This window comes from Osmerus eperlanus, chromosome 22 (genome assembly GCF_963692335.1).
Source record: "Osmerus eperlanus chromosome 22, fOsmEpe2.1, whole genome shotgun sequence".
Taxonomy (NCBI): Eukaryota; Metazoa; Chordata; class Actinopteri; order Osmeriformes; family Osmeridae; genus Osmerus; species Osmerus eperlanus.
Genome location: NC_085039.1, coordinates 8563998 through 8586680, shown reverse-complemented (window position 1 = coordinate 8586680; position 22683 = coordinate 8563998). Strand labels below are relative to the sequence as shown.

The 22683-nt window shown below is 49.7% G+C and overlaps 3 protein-coding genes across 3 annotated transcripts in view; 2 read left to right on the top strand and 1 right to left on the bottom strand.

Moving 5' to 3' along the window:
* Nucleotides 1-103: 103 nt before the first annotated feature.
* Nucleotides 104-2810, bottom strand: trappc5 (trafficking protein particle complex subunit 5). Its single transcript, XM_062448470.1, has 4 exons — nucleotides 2786-2810; nucleotides 1691-1761; nucleotides 1196-1468; nucleotides 104-1099 (listed from the first exon to the last, which is right to left on the bottom strand). Exons 3-4 carry the CDS (start codon nucleotides 1463-1465, stop codon nucleotides 803-805), a joined length of 567 nt encoding a protein of 188 aa, XP_062304454.1. The 5' UTR covers nucleotides 1466-1468; nucleotides 1691-1761; nucleotides 2786-2810; the 3' UTR covers nucleotides 104-802.
* Nucleotides 2219-5038, top strand: LOC134008838 (N-acetylmuramoyl-L-alanine amidase-like). Its single transcript, XM_062448397.1, has 4 exons — nucleotides 2219-3664; nucleotides 3813-4023; nucleotides 4159-4453; nucleotides 4579-5038. The coding sequence occupies exons 1-4, from the start codon at nucleotides 2842-2844 to the stop codon at nucleotides 4594-4596; spliced, it is 1347 nt and encodes a 448-aa protein (XP_062304381.1). The 5' UTR covers nucleotides 2219-2841; the 3' UTR covers nucleotides 4597-5038.
* A 136-nt stretch (nucleotides 5039-5174) lies between these two features.
* The window catches only part of smurf2 (SMAD specific E3 ubiquitin protein ligase 2), a 48147-nt gene continuing 30638 nt past the window's right edge, over nucleotides 5175-22683 (top strand). Inside the window, 1 exon segment of the mRNA XM_062448481.1 lies at nucleotides 5175-5646. Coding sequence (XP_062304465.1) covers nucleotides 5595-5646 — 52 coding nt within the window. The 5' untranslated portion in view covers nucleotides 5175-5594.

Genomic DNA, 22683 nt, shown 5'->3' with positions numbered 1-22683 from the left:
TATTTCATTTAATGTTCTACTCTGTTCAGTAAACCTCCCCTACGGCACACAATACTGTATTTACTTATTTGACAAAGCTTCCTTCATGCCAAAAACATACAAATTCGTTTGAGCATTTTATTTTCAGCTCGACAAGCAATATACAAGCTATAAACTATACACCAAACATGCAAGTCAAAAAACAATAACAGATGGCTGTATATCTTATTGTATTTACATTTTTCAACAACGCTTACAGGTTTGAACTGACACTGACATGGTACACCCACAAGATTTCAATGCAAATGCATTATACTTGGTTTAAAGGGCTGCCAGTTAACCAGATGATTCCAAATAGACTAAAACATACTTTTATGTATGTTGCTAAACATTCATCAGATTAAACAAACGTCATTTGCTTTACCCAACCTCACCCAAACTGCCATTACAGTATCTATTCTACTTTCTTTTGAATGAGTAGTCTTCTTCTACTGTACATATCTTAACTGATCATAACACACAGATGGTTCCTTTCTGTGTCCCCATGTTGTTGTCGTTCATCAAAGCAGACTAAATACTGGTTACTGAAATGAAAATGGAACTCATTTTTATTTCAACAAGACAGATAGTCAGCTTGAACTGTACAATAATCAAACACCCTTCACGACTCGTCACAATCCGTGACCCTCTACAAAAAAGGAAATGAAAACGGCCAACAAACACAGACCTAGTACGAGTCAATTCACACCATCCTCTGTTCCTCCTCTGTTCCTCCTCTGTTCCTCCTCTGTTCCTCCTCTGTTCCTCCTCACCCACCCTCCCTTTATCTGCCCTCCAGAGCTTTGTCTCTGGCGATGACAGCCTCGTCAAACTTGATCATGAGAGTGGTGCCCTTGTGCCAGTGTACGGTCACCTTGGCAGGGAAGCCACTGTGGGTGAGGATGGCTTCCACGATGCCCCCAGTGAAGGCTGCACAGTTGAGGGTGCTGTTCTCCTTGGGTACCGAGATGAAGGCATTGATGAGGGGCTCTTTCTCAATGATGTAGTAGGTCTTGTCATCATCGTTGGCCTGCTCCAGCTTGTCTGCCTCCTTCCCGAACAGGGACCTCCACACAGACACCTGGAGTACAATAGGAAGCGGTGAAACTGCGGGTCTAGCTAAGGCATACTACACAAACCCACAGCAATTTTTCTTTTCATGCAGATCTTAACTTACCTTAATGAAAAGCAGGATGTTCAGTACTTTTGTCTCTCTTTTACCATTCTTCTCTCTCAGCACAAGCACATCCAGAAGGCTGGCACCGACGCCCTGACCCATGTCCGCCAGGCGAGCCTGAAGCTCGGACACGGAGTACACTCGACTCTGACAGTACTGTACCATCTCGGAGAAGAGCAAAGCAAATGCACTCACGCTGACCTCCGTTTTAGGACGCGTGAGTGATCGCTCCAAAATAGCCGACTTCCCTCTGGTGAAGCGAGTCTCCATGTTCTGCACAGAAAAGGAAATGCTGTTATATTGTTTTCTCGAAACATGCTACTAATGCTTTAGCGGAGTTGGCTAAACTAGCTAGGGCTAACTTAGCTTAGCTAACGGCAGAAGCCATTTGTGCAGTCTGAATGAAAAACTGTGATAATAGATTCTATAAGCATACAGCAATGACACTGAATACAATATAGACATTGATTTAACAAAGGAGTAAAACATACTTACAAGGGCTAAATGTAGCCAACTTTACCAAACTGATGTTGTTGTTCGGGATTTGTGCTAAGATCGAATGTTTCCTGTTCCGGGTAACACGTCATTGGGTCACATGTTAGGTACCAGAGCACTTTAAACATGTTTTACAACGCATGTCCATTTGACAACACAAATGGACAGAATAATGAAGACGTCCCCACTACTTCGAAAGCAACAAATTATGTTAAAATAGACCCAACTAAAACCCATTTTCTCATATTAGGGTGTATACCTCAATATAGGGTTTATTTCAGGATGACAGTCAGCAGGTGAGAGTGAAATAACTTATACTTCCTGATTACCATGATATTCTATTTTGTAGGATCATATAGCATGATTGTATAATGCCCACCCCCATAAAAACACATGTGATGGTGAACCAGATGGTCTTACAGTAAATTTTTTACCCAGTACCTAGCACACATTAACCAGGGTTTACCTTTCCAAAGGCCATGACTCTGTGTTTTGAATGAGTGCAATGGAGCGAAAAGCATATTATATATGAGAGAGTTAGGTTCTTTGTAATAGTTCCCTAATAGTTTCAGTCTGACTTAATTTGTGACAGGGAAACTGAACCTATATTTGATCAAAGTAAAACTTTTTAGTTATTTATTTAAACTTTAACTGGACATGAATCAATCAAAACAAAGAGGAATGTGTTTACATAGAGTACCCTTGCTTATTGACTCAGCACATGCAAACAAAGACACTCACTTCTACGTCATGGTACTCATTAGAATTAGAACTATAATTATTTCGGAGAACAAATTGTTTGGGAATCTTGGGTAGACAACCTTTTGAAATACCGTAATACTGGGAACAGTCCCAGTAGTTCCAAACCCAATTTACAGACTGAAATAATCAATTTGACTATTTTGTTATCAGTGTTGACCTTGTCTGGGAATTGAATTCATGTACTGTGTCCTCGGTGGTCAACAACATTCAGAATGGGTTCTGTGATAATATGGCTTTTCTCTCTGTCTGGGATATGCTACAGCATAAACAATACAGGTAACTAACACAACCTGATCTTATGAAAATGTAATATTGTGTTAATATGTCACTTACATCATGAACTGCATCAAACTAAAAACGAAAATGTCTCAGAGCTCCACACAAGGGACATGGACAGTTTCATCAATGCTGTTGAGCTGGTGGAGAAGTCCAACCTCCACCTGCCCCCTCTCGCTGTGGTCCGAGGTCTTCGTAAAACCGCCGGGCACGAGGACCAACTGACCCTCCATTTCTTAGGCGCCTCCAACAACCTCAGCGTGTCCGAGTTCAACACCACCTTCTTCAGCTTCTTCGATAAGGCCATCCACCATGTCGTGACAGACCACGGGGAGGAGCGAGGGGTGGTCCTCACCCAGGACGGGACCACTGTGGCCCTCGCTCCTCTGCTTCTCGGTATTGAAGTGGGGCTGAAAGCGAAGACGGAGGGCACCCCTCCCCTGGGTATGATACCCCTCACTTTAGCCAAGAACCTCGGACTCTCCTTCCTTCACCTCATGGACTTCCCGGCCTCTCAGCGCCTGGGGCCAGATGGCTGCTGGGATAGCGTTGTCCTCCCTCGGGTCTTCAGGCTGTCTCGACTGCCCACGCTGGCCACCGATGCCCTGATCAACGGAGGGATGGACGGCGCGATCTTAGGGATGGAGCTGGCACACCAGCCCTCCGCTGAACGTTCTAACAAGCTCAGTGACATCCTGAGGGATTACTATATTGATGGTGTTAAGGGGCATGGTTTGGAGGGTGTATCCACCCACATTAGCCCCAAGCGCAGGGAAAATTCCAGAGCCCTCCTCGGCCCTTTGGATCCTCAGAGACAAGTAATGGAGACCCTAGCTATGGTTTGGAAACTGGAGAGGACTGAATGGATCCATAAGGATACAGGGGTGAAGAAGGCTGTGAGAGACGGGGTACTGGAGTTTGTCCACAGGTACTGGGGTGAGTCTGATCTAAAACTGAACATTTTTCACTTTTTGATTTCCGAACTGTTTGAGATGAGCCTCAGACCTAGTCTGGAAAACAATACTTTTGTTATAAATTACAATATATAGTATTATTTTTTCTGTCATTCTTCAAACCCCTCCAGACTGCCCACCGGTCATCCCTCGGTGTCAGTGGGGCGCTGAGGCTCACAAGGCCACGCCCATCCCACTCTCCCTGCCCCTCCCCTTCCTCTACATCCACCACACGTATGAGCCCAGCCAGCCGTGTCTGACCTTCCAGCAGTGTTCCAGGGACATGAGGGCCATGCAGCTCTTCCACCAGGACGTCCGCGGGTGGGACGACATTGGATACAGGTGGGTGACCTGCCCCCTCATTTGTTTGCTGGCAAACGTGTGAACAGCCAACACAACCACTTGATTTCTAAGTAGTCATCATTAAAAGGCACTTATATCGACGCGCTGGCTTGGGTACACACCCCTCCCTTGCAGCTTCGTGGTAGGCTCCAACGGATACCTCTACGAGGGCCGAGGCTGGCTTCACCGTGGCCGACACACCAGGGATCACAACTCCATAGGCTATGGGGTGGCCTTCATCGGTGACTACTCTTCCTCTGTGCCCAGCCGCCACTCCCTGGAGCTGGTGAGACACCATCTGGTCAAGTGTGCTGTGGATAAGGGGCGACTGGCCGCAAACTACACCATCCACGGGCACCGACAAGTGGTCAACACTACTTGCCCAGGAGACGCCCTCTTCTTAGAGATCAAGAGCTGGGAGAATTTTAGGGTAAGAAACAGGTCTGTTTTATAATGTAAAATAAAGATGAAGGATGCCTATACAATCATTTACGTATTTCAGTTATGATTTACAGACTGTAAATAATGTTTGCTCACTTATTTCTTTTCTCACAGGAGCCAAGTTCCATGTGAAAAAAAAGAAGTATTATTATCCATTTTTAATCAATGGTGTTATTGTCAAGACTTGAACTGGAGTCAATAATTCAAGCAGTGCACTTATGTGACAACCTATAGTGGGATAGGCAATCAATATGTCAGTGGAATTGTGAACTTCTAAAAGAGGCCGCAAGGTGGAGCCCAACGCCATTCCGTTTTGGACTACATTCTGTAAGAGGTACCTCAACTGTCCCAGTGTCATTCGAGAGTATATAATGTATAATAAAAGGAAAACATGTATGGTCATGTTAATGTAGTTGGGAATACCAATATACATTTATACATTGATAAAGATTCGGTGTGGAAAATAAAACATGACAAGATGCATGAGTTGATTTGAATAATTTAATTACCAGCTTATAGACTAGATGGATGGGTGGAAACTTGCATGCATGGTTGGATGATGGAGACTATGGATGGACAAAGTAATTAAAAAGAATTGATGGCTGGAAGAAAACTTGGGTAGATTGTGTTTCAGATTGGTGATGTCACCAGTGGGTAGGGTAACTAGCCGTTCAAAATCTCCTCGACTCCTTGAGACCAGGCGGTGGAGCTGCAACAGTCACCACCAGCAACATAGTAGCGAAACTTCTGCAGCAACATCGAGTTCAAACATAAGCTATGCTGGCCCAAATGGGAGATAAATTCAGTTTTCGGTTTTGAAACCCTGACTCGGATTTTGATAAGCCTGCGTTTTAGGGGATGAAATACACGTTTATTGGGAATTTCGTTATTTTTTTGTTCCTGCACCCGAGTATCTGCTCGAGACGAGGAAGGGTGTAATCATGGCACTGCTATGCTGATGCAGGCCACTATGCCGTGACTCCATTCTTCTCCATTCACTGTGAGACTAACGTTAGCTACCCGCTACAACCATAGGGTTCGTCGGAATTCATTTTGAAAAGTAATATACACAGACACATGAATGATAAATATTTTCTATAAACTTACGTCAAGCTGGAACTCTAAGGGGTATGTCTAATCAAGGAGTTCGGAGAAATGGCCCAGTAAAGCTGCGGTTGACAGGTAAGAATTTAAAACCCCAGCTAGCCATCTACTAGCTAGCTAACGTTAGCTTAGCCTACTAGCAAGTTATGTATGTCGTGCATTTGGGCTATAACCACAAATTCAATTCAGTGTTGTTAACTTAGTTAGATAAAGTTTTTGTCTTTTAGCCACGTTAACTCAGTCATATACGCACGTATGTTGTTGTAATAAACTATAGATAGCTAGCTACCCCACTGACTATAACCAGCGTGCTAGTACAATTTGATGGATGGGTTTATAAAGCTGGCTAGCAAACAACAATGCTAGGTAGCTAGGCTAGCTAACCTGATGAATTAGTCTAGCCCCCCGTTGGCTAACCCCCATTCTTCCAAAGAGAATATCTGCCCTACGTTCTACCAATTCTGCTTAAATTGTGTGAGCCTCTGTTTAGTTTCAGTGGATGTGTAGCTAGTTAGCTGGTGTTCTTATCTCAAATTTTCTAAACAGCTTGTACACAATATTTTTGTTGTTGAAAAAATAGGCTTAATATAATGCTATCAAACTGTATTAGTTCCTTAACTTAAAACCTAACAAACTTGCCTGTTTTCCAAATGTCTGCTAAGTATCTTGCATGTCATATTGGTTGCATAAAATTAGATTATTTCATGAAGTTCAGTGTGTTTGCACCTAATTGTAACAATGTAGGCTATGTAATTATCATCCCATTATCATTAGGCTACATTAAACAAATGATGTTGCGTTCATAAGACAATAACCTATTGCACGAGCCAGCTTATGTTCCCTGCCAAGAGTAAGGCATATCAAGGAGGTTTTAAATGTGGTGTTCATTAATTATTGGAATGTTTCTGCACAATGAGCCATACTTTAAAATCCCTTTAACGTCTTCTATAAGGTCATCCAATCAACATGTTCTATTTGCTTCTTTCTGTGTTTTACAACCCAAACATTTGCAGGTTTACATGAGAGGGCCCTGTTTTGACTGCGGAGAGAGGGAGATGACAGGCGTTGCTTTTCATGTTTCTCCAAGATCAGGTCAAAGCAAATTCCAGACCTCTCTATCTTGTGGGACTGGCCAAATTAAATATTTAATCTGGTAATGTGCTAGCTGGAGCTCACAGAGAGGAAGAAGAGCTTCTCGCTCTGGCAGTAGTTATGGTTTCCGATGGGCTTTTCCTTTGACTTAATACTTTACCGCACATTGTCATGATATCTTGCTATCGTTTGCTATCGTGGTGCACTACTGTCAATGCATACCTGCGAGAGAGGCTTCCCTTATTTCATTTTTTGAATGCTGAGATAAGCAAGCAAATTAATCGCTCTACAGTGGATCTTAGGTCTGTCTGTGTGCAATCCGTAGAAGGCTCGTACACAACAATCAAAAAATTCTGTGTTAGAGAGCAGCATTACCAATGAGCTGCCATTGCAAATGTCTGGGTCTCGTTTTTCCATATGGGAAATGGTTTGAAATGGGCCACAGTGGTCTCCATTAGGAATCCCTGGAATGTGAGACCTCAGAGAGGAAATGTGAGTCTCTCCCGATCATAGGAACATCCTCTGTCTCGTTGGTTCACCCAGGAGGGAGGGGGAGGAGGGAGGAGGGGGAGGGAGGAGAGAGGAGGGGGAGGGAGGAGAGAGGAGGGAGGAGGGGGAGGGAGGAGGGGGAAGGAGGAGGGAGGAGGGGGAGGGAGGGAGGGCCTCCACCTTCCGCTCTGAGGAGAACTGCATTCAAGTTGTTCTTTACTGTGTGTGTGTGTGGTTCTGGGTGTGGATGTGTGTGGGTTTCTGACATGGCATGGTCTCATGGTGTCTGCTCTGCGCTCTACCCCAATGCTTGGCTTGCAACAAGGTAGAGAGAGGGATGAGCTTAGAGATGGCCTCATCCACTAGATCACTCGACCAGGCTATAACTGTACCTTTTCAGAGCCTTGCCAACACACTCACCGCTGTCTAATCAATAAACTCCTATCTGCTTCCAGTAGGCCTGGGGAGGTTTCCCTGGCAGTGTTTTTTTTCTTTTTTTTTCTGTGGATTTGCCATTTACCGAGCATTCAAACTGTCAGTTAGTCGCTGCTTGCCTGCAATTTATTTACCATTTCCTCTCTGTCTCAGATGCAATTTCACTCAAGGAATAAGGGGGCTAATCAAGGCCCAGCGGTTCAGCTACATTCCTCCGACATCTGAGATCAGTCCCCCCCTCCTCCCTCTTTTCCCGACTGTTTTCCACAGGCCTTGGCCCGAGAAGCGCTACTCTTACATCAGGGGGGGGAATTGATGGATTGTTTAGCGCTGGCGGCCCTGTTATTGTTTGCCCATTGGGCATTTCCCCCTTCGCTGATGTCGCCCGTCGTTTTCAGAATGAGATGGCGCCCCCACCATGTTTACTGCCAAGGTTGTAAATTGGAACAATCTGGGCCAAAAGAAAGCTACTATTTCTAACACTGCAGGGAGGTGACAATCGCTGTTTGTTCTCGCTCCTCTCTCTTTCTTTCTGTCTCTTGCTAGCTGGCCATAGCTGCTGCTTTGAGCCGGGCTGGCCGCATACTCTCACTGCTGTGCCGTGCTGTCGTATCCATGTGGTCCTTCACCTCCAGTTGGCACGTTGCTCGCAGTGAGAGACTGGAAGAATCGTCTCAGGATCCACTGTTGTGGATACACACGCACGCGCGTGTGCGTGTGTTCCAGATGAACCGTCATGAGACTTGAACTCTCCCTTAAGAAGAACCCTCTGTACCCCTCATCGCCCCGTCTCCCAACCTTTCTCTCTCTCTCTCTCTCTTTCACTCTCGCTAGCATTTTGGGAAGTCTACCCTGGAGCCGTCGCGAGTGTGTGTGAGTGGGGAAAAGCCAGGAAGCTGGTGATTAAGATAAAGGCCCAGCCTCCGTCCTAGGCCAAACATTAGCGGTGGAGGGGAGTGCATTTTAGGGAAGTTAGACGGGGCCACCGGTCTAGGCATTCTGTCAGCGACCACAAAATAGAGCTGTTTGTGTGTGTGTGTGTGTGTGTGAGAGCGCATGTCTCCTCTGTGTCTGTGTGTTTCCTCGAAGGGAACACACACTTCCACAGGATGTATCGTCAGCACGCGATGCTGAACTAATTCGGGAGCCCTGTTGACTTTCCCAAAACGTAGGAAATGCATTTTGGGATGCAAACCAACAAACGGGAGTAGTCTGTGTCCGTAACCTTATTCCTGCTGGCCGGCCAGCCATCCATCCCTCCATCTTATCCTCCTGCTAACTCCTAGCTGGATTAGCAAGTCTGTTGTATTAGGGTTGGTTCACAGTCCAGCAGGCCTGACCAGATGTTTTGAATGAAAGCAGATTAAAGGCCCATATTTGCTCTTAATCTATACATGAGACGTGGGTTGCCCAGCGTTAAGAAGCACGCACGGGTATTGTCCTGTCAACTTGGCTGGTCTTTGAGCCTTTGTTTTACCGTGCTTTCGCCAATGTGGAATCGCCCGGGCCTTTTTTCCGCTCCAGACTAGATTCATACAAAAGAGCACCGACAGTCGCAAGTGGCCTGTGATGAGCAAGTCTGAATTTCACAATGGTGTGATTCAGCTGTTTGGCCGGGGCGACGGCAGCATCCAGACAGAAGCTTAATTTGGACTCCGTCGGGCCCCGCCGAGCGGTTTGACCCACTTAAGGAGCAATCAATAGCCCGGGCTTTGTCAGAAATCCATTTCAGCAATCTCCTCCTAAGTTTCTCAGCTGAAAAATGAAAAGGCCCTGTGTTGGCTCTTGAGCTGAATATCAATGGACGCTGGCGCGGCCTTGTGTCTGTGTTCTTCTGAGGGCTCACTGTCCCAAGTGTAGAGCTTTGATGCTCTTGGTAAAGAAAAGGATCCAGTGCGTGACCCGGCCCTTGGTGATCACAAAGGTACGGTAGGCTATTCTTTGGTCTTTACGTTGGTCATTTCCATAATGCTTATGTCTGGCTTTCTTGTCTTGTATCAAAGACCTGTTTCTCGCTCTCCTCTTTGACTTGGCCCCATGTTTCTTCTATAGGGGCTGTCACTGTGCTTTCTGGACACGTCAGCACAATGTTCCACTGAGAGCTCTGTGTGTGTGTGTGTGTGTGTGTGTAGGCAGTGTCTGCAGGAGTGTGTGCATGTCTTGTCTGCTCAAACGTTTCACACTTGACGTGCTGTAGCGATGCAGCGGGCCATCTGGGAGTATGGCTCGACTGCATCTGTTCTTTTCTCCTTTTCCCTCTCTTCCTCCTCCTGCTCACTCTCTCCTCCTCTCGTTCGAGGCTGTCTCCTCGTGTTTTCTCTTAAAATGCTTCAAACCTGTGCTATGCTGTCGTATTCTAAGCGAGCGCAGACACACAGAAAGCAGGCTTCCTCTTTAGAATGCCCTCCAGGCTTCTGAAGGTGAGCTGATAGCTCAACACAGCCTTCTGGGTAATGTAGTCCCCCCCCCCCCCCCAGAAGCTACGGCCCTAAGCTCTTAGTATATATAACCTTGACTGCGTCATTGTTATGTTGTTATGTTGTTGTAATTTAAAGGTAACGACGAGATGGCTAGGTAAGTTGATGCAGGAATCGATACCGTCCAGCCATTTTTCCCAACCCCCCCCCCCCCCCCCACGCCCACCACCCTCAAGCTGAATAGTCTTGTCTGTTTCAGAGTGTAGTCTACGTGCCACGACGCATAGAGCCCTTGTCAAAGCGGGGCAGTGATATAGGGTGGTCTTGTGTATAATGCATGCTCCCCGGCTAAGTGCGAGCCTGCCAGTTCCTGTTTGGAGAGACCTGTGTCATCCACAAGGGCCCCCCCAGTCTCAGGAGCCGGGCTGGAGGCTGGGCTTGTGTAGTCTGTGTGCAGGGGCCTTGTCAGTGAACTGCGGCAAAGGGGGGATGTTCCTGAGCGAGAGAGGGGTCCTTGTGTTGTGGTCCAGGTGCGGGCCCAGCCCTGGCCTGCCTGCCACGCACGTCCATCCAGACTTCCTCCCCCTCTTGTTTAGTCTGCCCCCCCCCCCCCCCCCCCCACTCCAGATGACTGGGCCCAGACGCGGAGCTGCGCCAGGGGGCCCCCGGTGTTCACGTGTCAGCGCCTCGCTCGTTTCCCCCCTCCCTCTCACATGGAAGCCCTTTATGCTTTATGTCCCGCCCGTCAAGGCTGTGTAGACGCGGCCCTCGCAACAGATGACCCATTCTCCCGTCCCTCCGCCGCCGAGCCTCAGCTGGCTGGGGCGAGGGGGGGGGGGGGCGAGAAAGATAACGGGAGTCGTCGTTAACGGGCCGGGCCAGCGCGAGCCCAAGCGCATGTATCACATGCTCCCGGAGCTGTTTGATGGTTACGAGGCTGTTTTTCCCTCCGTTGCCACGGCCACAGCCGTGCCATGCAGAGGGAGGGGAATATCTGACTAGACGCATCGCGTCTCGTGCTTCAGACGTACGACTTCGAAGTGATAAAGTGGAATCAAGACCAATTCAGTTTCAGCCAACGCCTCCCCCCCTTCCCCAAGCAGATGGTTTTGTCCGCGTAATGGTTTTGTAATGTAGCCTCACAGCTGCTTAAGCAGCCTCTTTGGCACATTCCGTTCCAATCAAGATGGGCTAGTTCATTTGCCTCACTGCCAAGTGCCAACTGTGTTGTGTTTCTGTGTGTGTTGTGTGTGTGTTTTTTTGGTAGGATGGCACCAGTTCGCCAACAGGTCTGGGGATTGCAAGTGTGAGCTAATCTCAGTTCATCCTAATGTCGGACACGTTAACCTAGGAACAAACTCCAGTCTAGGGGCTCGTAATTACTTCTTTACCAGGGCTCTTGCGCACGCCTTGCTGTGCATGCTCTGATTGCAGAAGGCGCAGGTTAATGTACCCACCCCATGTGGCTCACCTGCCCAGACAAGACGGGGTGGCGGAGGGTGGCAGGCAGCTGTCTGTTTGCAATGTTGACACCACATACAAAGGCCTGTCTTTACTCTGCTCCAGAGCAAGCAGGTGGAGGAGATGTAGACCCGCCTCCTAACCGATGTTCCATTTTCCCCTTTGTGGTCCGAGGTGTTGAAAAGGGGGTGGTGGCTGTCAAAACGTCTGCTGAAATGTTTTTTTTTTTTTTTTTTTTTTGCCGTGTCATTGGAAGACGTGGTCTAGCCTAATGTGGCTGTCTGCGTTCCGCCCGGCTGTACCTGCAGCCCTCCATGTCTGGAGGTGCCGGCTTTTTCCAAGCTGTCTTCGTTTTGATGATTCATGCAAGTTTCGTCTCCCCCCCACCTCTTTTTCTGCCCCCCTCCCTCGGATTTCTTGCAGCCGAGGAATTCTGGCAGCCACCGAAGTTCTGTCTAGACAACAAGCAAGAATTTTATTGTTATTACAGCTCTCGAATCCGAGGATTTAAAAAGAGCCCCCACCCCCCTCTCCCGACAGAACGGGCCTTTTTGGTATGTTCTCACACTACCGTGTGTGTTTTTGTTTTGGATTCTGGCACGACTCACTCTGATTTATGGGGGTGTAATTCCATAATGCGGGGCGAGGAACGGCGCAGCCTCGCTGTTTGTGGCCATCTTAGTTTCACCTCCTCTGTTTTCATGCTGTGAGGGGGGCAAGTCCCAAAGCTTGGCGTGTCACGTTATGGCGTCCGGTTTCATTGATACATTTGTTTTCAGTTTACACGGGCTTCATATTGAGTCTGTCCGTACGACCCAGTCGACATGGAAAATCTGTTTGCTTGGAGAAGTTTGCTGGCTGGGGGCTTGTCGAAAGCTTGCACTGAAAAGAGAGCGAGAGAGCTTGCTTTATCTGCTATTGAAATTATACTTGAACTTTGGAAACGGAAAGAACGCCCTCCTCACGGTTGTATAACGGCAGTGCTGCAGACGTCAAGGTGGGCTCAAAGACCACACTCGGTATGCAGAATACATTAAACCTGCCTAAAGTGCCGTTAAAAGCCTTGAGCACGCGCTCGTCTATTTGGCAGAGAACTGCCACACAGCGTCTCAATTGTAAAGCTTTGATGGACGTTGTCAGGCTTGTAGGCCTCACAGTGCATGTCGTGTCGTGACTTGTGTTCCAGGCTGGGGGGGGGGGGGCGGGCTTTCTTTCTATTAAAGACACAGATTAGCTGCAGAACGCACTTCAGCAATGCCTCCTGCACTTCGACCTGTATTGGTTTGGCATTCACGTTGACCCCAGAATGACCTTGATTCACCCTATTTCTCGGTGTCGCCCGCCCCGTTCCCCGTCTGTCCCGGATCTGGCTCAGACAGCCGCTGCTGACGGCGTCGCTCCTTGGCGCGGTTTTGAATCTGCCTCGTCTAGCATCTCCTCTTCCTGCCACCCTCCCCCCCCCCCCCCCCCCCCCGCCACAACAGTACAGATATGTCGCCGTACCTAGCAACCGCCAGCTTTCACAACCCCCTCTCAAGGCAGACCTGTGCGACATCTCGTGACGTTGTTGAGGGATGTTTGGTTGGTTGTGGCTCGACGCCATGCCTGCTCTGTAGCTTCATCCCATCTGCGAGAGCCTTATCTGACTCATTATTAGCACCTGTCCTTTTCCTTCACTGTAAGCGATAAGGCTACACAAGCTGTGTTTGAGTAGGGGTGTCAGGTTCAGGGTCTCTGTGCCTGGTATTACATGCTCACTATGGCGCTCCCAGACCACAAAAGCCCTGGACCTCCAGTGCAAGTCTGCCAAGCTCAGCTGAATATTTATGTGTACACAGAGAGCTGCTGCTCTCACTCCCCCTCTCTCCCATCTCTAGCTCTCTCTCCCTCCCGCATCTCTAGCTTTCTCTCTTCCTCTCTCTCTCTCAGGTGGGGGGGGGGGGGGAATCACCCGAACAGCAGGCTTCGAACATGACAGGCTGCGTTCCATCTTTCTACCTCCGTCATCCATCTCTCTTTACCTCTTTCTCTTCTCGTTCTCTCTCTCTCTCTCTCACTCACTCGCGCACGTCTGACTTTCTCTCCGTTTTACTGTTCTGCTCACCAGCTTGCATTTTGACATCCTCTCTCCTCCTGCTCCTCTCTGCCCCGGCTCCTTCACCTTTCGCGACACAGATGTACCAGAGAGGGAATCCATATGCTGGAGGAACACACCTGGCACCGGCACCCCGGTGGCAGGTGCCATACTGTCAGGTGGTGGCGCGGCATCGCTGCCGTACCGTCTGTGGGCTGTAGGCGAGCCCCCTGGTGCCCCCTGTGCCAGGGCCGCCCAGGCGTCTCATTATTCTGGCCCATATGTGGGAAGGATGGGCTTGGATGTGTCACAACAGAGCCTCCTCCTCGCTGGTGACGTCCTAGACTGGGGTGCGGGGGGGGGAGGAGAGGAAGGGGGGGGGGTGTTAGACTAGACTGGTGGTTCTTGCATTTTTCAAGTCTCACACACTTCTAGATCTCATTTAGGCGTCAATGTAACATTTGAAGTGTTGACGGCTGTCTGTATTGGCATGAGTGCTTGTTTGTGCATTGATGTGTTTGACCTGGTGTGGAGCTATACGTTGTGTGTGTGTGTGTGTGTGTGTGAGAGAGCGTGTAGATACGACAGGGTCCCATCGTTTTCTCCCTCTACCCAGGAGTGGTTGACACACAGGTTGTCCCCTGAGTGCTGGAGCTCTCTCCCCAACTGACACAGTCCCTGAGTGGCTTTGTCACAGACTTTTAGAAAAACTGGCACATCCATTTCTTGGAGCGAGCCCTCTGTCCTCCTCCTCCTCTTCCTCCTCCCCCATCACCCACTCCAGATGGGAAATGATTCATCGTCTCTGAATGGGCTGAGCCGTACTTTGAGTGTGTGTGTTTGTGTGTGTGTGGTTGAAAATTCAGACTGGTATGGTGTGAGATGAAGTTCCTGTGCAATGTGCCTGCATTCTCACAGTCCTGTGTCATGCCCCCCCCCCCCCCCCTCACAAGTCCAATTTAAAATAATAACCAAAATGTAACTCATTGCTCCGCCATCAAGTGCAATCGCTGAATCACTGTTTAATGCACTGTACATTCCTTGTCGATGAGACGCTCACTTCCTGTCCCATCCCACTCCAGTAATGTGACCCAACAGTGGCAGCTGGTGGCGATGGTAAAACACCTTTCTTTACCCCTGACTCACGCACCTGTAGGTCTCTCCTGTGCCCATAGCAGCCCACAGCCTAGCGCTGGCTCACAGCCTTGATCCGGCTGGAAACGGCAGTGCCGTTGGTAACAGTTACTTTACATTCCAGACCGGTTTGTGTTTTGCGTGCATCATAAAGTCAACAAGGGCTAGTTCCTCTGAAGTTACCCGCCTCGTGGTCAGGTTCCTCTCCCACGCTATGCTCGTCGGATAAACAGATACTCTTGCTGCCATTATCAGATCGAGCGGGATAAGCAAAAAAAAAAAAAAGAACCTGTTCTAAGTAGGCATGACTCATCAGCATGACTCATCAGCAACGGCTGTGCTCCGTAGGTCCGTTTCACCAGGTTCACAACCACACAGCCGGTTGGTGTCTAGACTGCTGGAAGGCGCGTAGCCTGCGCAAGGCGTGCGCCGCTTAGAATACGAAGCTTGGCCCCTCCTCTTTCGAAATCCCTCCCTCGCGCCTCCGCTCTCCTTTCGTCCTCGTCATCCCCCCCTCCACTCCGCACGCTCTCGCTTACCTCCCCACCTTTCCCCGTCTTCGCACGTCTCTCCACCCCTCGTTCGCTTCCCTTGCTTCCTCTTCACCTCCACTTTCCCTCCTTTCACTGGCTGTCTCTTCCTTTAGCTGTCATACTTCCTTCCTCGGGTGTAGGGTGGGTGTGTCAGCTACAACCCCCCCCCCCCCTTTCCCGCCTCTAATGAATGACTGGCATCTAGAATATGGAGGGAGCTAGGGAGGAAAGGAGAGGTAGGAGGCGGAGTAATTGATAGCCGAGGAGGAAGTCCTCTGGTAGATCAGAGTTGTGATGCGGCGGCTTCTGTGCAGCGCGTGTTGTTGTTGACATGCCATTTGTTTCGTGCGTGTTGCGTAGCAGAGCCTACTTTATACTTCAAATTCACTGGTGTGTGTGTGTCTTGGTTCCCTCAGCTAAAGCCGCCAGGGAGGCTTGACGAGGGGAAAAGGAAGTCTTTTGTTTGCCGTGGAACAATGCTGTGTATGAGACAGTGTGGGGCTGGAACAGGAGTCATAACAGGGCAGGGGTGAGGGGCGTGGACGTACCGGTAATGGCTTACTGCACTGAGGGGGTACCAGTGTGTTTGGGCCTCCTAGTTTCAACAGCTAAGCTTGGCCTGGGTCCTGACACAGAGACCATGACTGGCACCAGGAAGATTTAGGCATGTGGATGCTTGTGTGTGCCATAGTTCCTTGAAGAGAATGGTTTTGTTGTGGCGATTTCCTTCTCCAGTTTAGCTCTAGGCCTTAGTTCACAGCCTGTTCTGTTACTCTTTAACCAAGGGTCAGTGTTATGAAAGCTCCCTTGGGAGAAGTTGGCCATCAGCAGAGCCAGCTTCGAGTTTAACCTAGACCCACTGAGGAGTCACAGTAACCAGGTAACCCTATAGCTTGCGAGTTGGATTTGAGTGGAGGTAATTGACTGGGTGTGGTCATGCTAGGCCTACACAACACTCTGTTCTAGGCTACTTCCAGAGGTGATGGCCAACCTGACACCTTAACTGGGTTTTCGAAAGATAATAAAATGGCTGTCATTCTATTTTTGATGTCTTCCCACCACTTTCCTCTCAGGTTATGGGTCGGTTGCAGGTTGAGGGTAATGACCCCTGGAGTGTTAAACTCCAGAGGTCATTCAGTGTCCTAAATCTAGTTACAGAGTCACTGATTCCAGTTGTTCTGCTGTTGGTCATAAGAGAAAGGAAAAACCGGGGGAAACTAGAGGATGAATAAAAGCGAGCATACTTTTATGCAATGTGTTTGTTTATTTGAAACACTTGTTATTGTGGTTGCAATGGCCAGCCTGTGTTTTGCAAGCTTGACTTACCTCTCAATTCTTGCTAAGGAGTGGAGCGTTTCCTTGTAAACAGTGTCCAAGCCACGGTGTTGACAGTGCTAATATTTGCGCCCACCTAATATTTAATTTGTTTAATGTGTGTGTGTGTGGATAAAATGTAATTTAAACCAGGTTTCAGTGGAAAAACACAGACCCATAGGGTTATATTCCAACATTTTTGTTTCTGACATTCTTGCGTACTTCTAGCATCAGTTTCAATTGTTTCATCATGCCTCCACTTAACCCCCACCCCGCACCTTCCCCCAACCGTGAAATACCGACTCTTCTGTTTTGTCCCGACAACATGTCGATATGCTGCAGAGTCTCTCCGTTCTAGACACTCTCACCCCTGAGGACCAGACAGCATTCTGCCTCTGATCACATTTGGCAGCTCTGTTTATGTCTCCAGGGCTGCCGTTACACCCACCAGGCCGACGGCCGTTGCACTGTCCAGTCGGCTGAAACATGGGTTTGTATAATGCGACTGTTGATATGAAATAACGTCCAATAAAAAAAGCCCCCAGACCTGTCTGATAATAGGTCATGCGTCTGATAGATTAGCGTCGGGCCGTAAGCATTCCAGCCATGCTCAGAGGGGTAAATTCACTACCGAATCATTGTTTTACCAACCGTAATAGGCTAACTAAGTAGCCTGCTGTTGGCACAGCAACGCCACTCCTTGCTTGACTCAGAGCCACTCTCCCTAATGTGTTTCCAGAGAAAGAATTCTAATAGGAACAAATGGACCGGAAAATAGCCTTATAGTCGACTGAGGAGGAGTTCGGCCTGGATGCGCGATCACGCAACCTACCCTGTACCGTAGCTTGCAGCCAGACACCCAGACCCTTTCCCGGGGCAGCTCTGGTCTGTGGTAGAGCTGGGTAGCGTGAATGCCCTGCAGGAGGCTGTTGTTAAAGGCAGGGTAGGCAATGTTGTTGAAAAGCACTTTTTGTCATATTTGCTGAAATAAACTTCACATCCTGATAGCAGCCAATAAATCTAAAGGTTTGACAGTAAAATTAAATCAATCCGATATCTGTGGGCGTAACAGGACTGTGAAAAGGACTGTGAAAAAAACGACCAATCATTAAGGTCGGACCGGCACTAATGATTGGACGGCATCCGGACCGAATGCAATGATTGGACGGGCTACTTGTCTGTCTACCTACTTCCTGGCAGTAGTCATTCAGCAGTTCATGTGTTTTGGAGGAGTGACTTTGAAGGGAGGGGTAGGAAATCTAGGTTTGAATCCTTTCAAACTCAAGCAAAACCTGCCTATCCTGCCTTAAAGGCTAGTGGTCTCGCTATGTAGATGACCTACGGCGATGCCGTTGATTGGACAGAGATTTTGCTGAGCCTGTTAGTCTCAAGCTGGCGATCAATCCTGATCCACTTCCTGGCGGGTGTGTGGCTTTTACAACCTCTCATCTCTATGACCAGGACAAATGGATCCAGAAGGGAAGCATTCACCACCACCTTCCTTTCAGACATGTCTCCTACCTCTGAGGCAATGACAGGGTTGCGGGAGCAGTTCACTGCTCCAGTGTCTGGCTAGCGGTGTCTCCCCCACCCCCTCCTCTCGCAAATGAACCGCTAGCTAGCTACCGTAGGCCTCCCTAGGGAGTGGGCTGGTGGTAGACCTCTGTTGATGACACAGCGTCTGGGGCAGTACGTGGCTGCAGTCTCCCTCTGTGGCCTGACAATGGAAGAGCTGGGGTTAACCCCTTCGTTGTCCGTGTGGTTGGGATGTAGGGCGAAGACACCATGCCTCAGCGCCGTGTCATGTAGATAAAGTCACGGCAGGCTTAGAGATTCCAGAAGCCCAAAAGTGGATTAGCGGGGGTAAGCGACAGTCATGGTCGGGGTCAGAGTGGGGTTGAGGGTGGGGGGCTGACTGCCTTATGGGTTAGGGAATCCCCTTTAGAAGAAGCTTTTGGGGGAAACTCCCTGATGCTCTGACATTAGTGGCCAGCTGGTCCAGGGGCTGTCAAAGCACTCAAGTACACATTCACGCCTTCCAGGGAAATCTCTCCCGCTCCACTCACCACGCCGAGTGGTACACCACAGTAGCTAGGCGGCAGCCATTTTGTGACCTCCGTTTAACCATGTTATTCCCCATGAATCTCCCCATGCGAGGCTACACCACTGTGCCCTATGGTTATCCATCACAGACAAAGTTTTTGAGCAAACGTGCCCAATCTTGAGTGAAAAGCTTGTCTGTTTTTTCGGGAGCGGGGGGGGAAGGCTAAAAGTTCACGGGTCCATCAATAATGCAGGGTGTTTGTGTGAAGAAGACACCACGTGTGGTGCCACTGAGAATAAAGCAGTGTCTCCTTGTCCTCCTTTTACTTCCTGCTCTAGGCCATACATTTGCTTTCGGAACGTGTGTGTTGGATCGTTGGGAGTTTAAGAGGCTAACGCTCTCGCACAGTTCTCTTGAGGCTATGTGGGCTTTTCCCATCTGCGATTCACGCAGTCTATACCTTGCCACCAGAGAGGTAAGTGGGTCGTGGCTTCGTGTGTGTGTGCGCCCGTCCTAATCAAGCCAGACAGCATGCATGGGTAGTTCTGCAGGGATGGTCATCAACCTGCTGCCCTCGACACAGACCCTGCCACTCTAGTTGGCACGGCACCACGGCTGGCGTTGGTGTCCTGAACCAGCAAGCGCTCTGGAAAACATCAGCATTTCATTCAAGGCTTTGTAAGCAACCCCTCCACACATCGGCGAAAGTCTCTCCTTGCACTGCAGGTCAGAACGACCTCCTTCCAACCTCCCTCCACTAGGCTACTCGAGTGTCGCTCGTTTCATTTCATCCATCGCTCCGGCCCTTTGTGGTTCCTCTCACCCATTCATCACAGGGCGGCCTGATCTACCCGGTAACAGAGCCCAGCAGAGCCAGGGGAGAGGTCATTGATGTGGTTAAAAGAGGCTTTTACCTCAGTCTGGGGGAGACAGTGGAGAGCAGTGTGCAGGTAATCCTCTAATCTCCATTAGCGTTGGGTAACAGGAGACCTGCAAGTCCCCTAGCTTTAACCATGCTAGCTACCGCTCCCAGCTTTAGCTCGCCACGCTATCTTGTTTCCGCTGCAACGCGAGAGCCTGTGTGGTTGCCGTGGGTTACGACCTCCTGTCGCCATGGGACGCGACCCTCATCTGTTGGCCGGTCGCTGTGCCATGCGTGACCAAAGCTTGACCAGGAAGAGGCCGTAACCCTCCTATGACCTGAAAACACTGTGCAGGGCACCACGAAGGTTCAATACATGAAGCAGAGGGGAGTCTACTCTTGTATAAGGTTAAACTATTTTAGCCGTTCTCCTATCGGCTCTGTTCAAGCACTTAGCCGGGTCGTCAAACCACTTGGATTCACTTTGTTTAATCCTCAATTAGACACTTGTGTAATCCTCAATTAGTAAGAGCAGGACACTGTGCTCTGGGCTTTTAAATGGCAAGTCCTGTCCTGTGTAACTGAGCACTCTGGGCTCAGCCAAGAACCTGACCTTCTATGGCGGTCAGTCACATCTCGCTACTTTTGGCGATAATCGCACGGCGGACATTTTGTCCCTCGGGATGCGTCCCCGTCGCTCTCTTCGTACCCTGGCCCGCCTCCAAGCGCAATGGCTGGCTTGGTGTAATTTCCCAGCTGACGAGCTGATTGGTAGTTGTCCCACTCGCAGACAAGGCGGTGTCGTTTGGCCTCGTCTCGCCGGGATCATCCTAGCCTGCGCCGCTGCGATTCCCTCCGGTGTCCTGTGTCATTTTGGTCAGCGTTTCTGGTCTCCAGATTGAACGCGTCTTCGTATCGGTCACTAGTGTCGTCATTTCTGTGGCCGTTTTGGGTCAGTGTGTGTGTGATATTCCGGAGTGTGTGTGTGTGTGTGTGGGAGAGGGGGTGCAGGGGAGAAGGCCTCTCGGAGATGGGGGAGGCTTGATGTAGGGTGTGGCCGACAGACAGTGGGACCCACACATGTTTGTGTGTCTGTGTGTGCTTGTTTATCTGCGGTGCAAGGACATTTGCATGGCGACCCAAGCGGTCAAACCGTTGAGGAAACGTGACTCTCCATACCACCGCAAACCCTCTGAACCCACTTACAGCCCTGCTGAAACAGCCCCTCTCCACCCCCATACACACACCCAGCGCTTTCAAAACACAAAACTGCCACACACAATAGCGGCTTCCTCCAGCCCAGGCCCAGAGTACTAGACATCCCTCTATATGAAAAGCGGGAATGTTGTCAGACCGCATACCTAATGTCAGGCAGGTCTGTCTGTGTTATGGCTATAGGAGGCTGTCCTGTCTCTGGCTGTCTCGTGGTTTAGGCTAGGGAGAGGAGGGGGTTGGGGGAGGTAAGGAGGCTAGGGAGAGGAGCGAGCGGTTTGGGGTCGAAGGAGGGAGGGTGGGTGGTAGATGGAGGAGGTCTGGGAATGGAAAGTGCCCCATCACCTGCTTCCCAGTTCCTCAGCCTGCATAAATGATGTCTTTGGAGCGTCTGTTGAAAAGAGTGCGTGTCTGTTGGGTGTGAATCATGTATGAGTGGATCCGTGTGTGTCTTTGGACATCCATCTATGTGCGTGTGTGTGTGTGTGAGAGCATCTGGGTGTGCACGTGTGTGTGTGTGTGTCCTGACAGACGGACACGCCAGAGAGAGAGACCAGAGGGGAGGGGAGAGTGCATACCACAGCTTTGAGTAATGAGGTGGGCTCTCAGAGCAGTGCATTCCCAGAGACCTCGCCTGGGTAAAGGATCTCTTCCTCGGCTGTGTCTTGTCCTCGCAGGCCTCGTCTGGGGGGAACCTCAGCCCCCGTCTGCTCTGCACGGGGCGTTAGCACGTTTTACCCCCCCCTCCCCCTCTAACGTTGCTCTATACCCTCTCGTCAGCTTGATGTGTGTGTGTGTGTGTGTGTTTGTGTGTTCTGGCCTGGTCAGGGTGTAACAGATTTAAAGTGTAGGTTGGTTTGATGTACATAGTAACAATTAATCACACTAATGGACTCCCACGTACACACACACACACACAGCCTGCTAGACTCCCCCAGATCGTAGAGGTCAAGGAGGGTCACACTCCCAGTCTGGCTCTGGGACAGTCAGCTTTACCGTAAGAACCTGACACACACACGCACACACATGTTCCCCTCTCTCTCTCCCCCCCCCCTCTCTCTCTCCCCTCTCTCTCACCTTCTTCAAGTCATCGCCGTCCACTGGTCTATGACGAGACAGGGCAACTGGTCTCCTCCAGTTGCATCCTTTTGGAATGTCTCAGTCTGGTCCCTAATCTGCAGACTGGGGCCAGGCTGGGTATCCCTGTCTGGCTGCCTGGACAGATACACACACACACACGCACAGTGAGGACTAAGGACATACCGATGAAAGCATAAATGTTCCTTAAACGACGCCATCCCATCAGGCCTCTGCTCATGCCTGTGTACAAGGACAGTGGATAGAGGTGACAGCTACTTGGAAAGCACAGGGCACTCAAGCAGCTAGGGATGGTCGAGCATGAAGGCAAACAGTTCTCGTCTTCTAAATTGGTCTTCGGCAAAGAGAGTTGTTTATTGGTATATTTTCACCCGTCAGCCCCCCCCCCCCCCCCCCCACACACACACCCACACACACCACACACACACGCTATTCAGCTTAGCAGGTAAATCGTTCGGGGCGGATGGATGGATGAGTGATTCTGTGTCCTCGACTGCTCTGTTTTCTAGTTCTCCTGTGAAAAGCTTGGAGCTCCTATACGCCACCACCGATATGATGGCCTTGGCACACTGGCCCACCTGGGTCCTGTAACCCAGGACACCACGAGGAGGGAGATTTAGAGAGATGGAGAGATGTTAAAAAACCGAGCGATGGAGGAGGGGGGAGGGTGTTCTCTCTCTCATTCCCTCTCGCTGCCTCTCTCTCTCTCTCTCTTTGCCTGTTTCTGTCTCTACGGCTTGCCATTCTCTCTCTCTCCCTCTGTTTCTCTCTCGCTCTCTCTGTTTCTCGCTCTTTCTGTCTCTCTCTCCACTGAAAGCCATTGTGTGTTGGCTGCGATGCACACCTCAGGGACTCACTTCATACAGGAAAGAATGCTTGTCTGCTCAATATTTTACAAGGGGGAGCCTCTTAAAGCGCTCTCCTCTCAGCCTGTAACGGGAGGGCAAGGA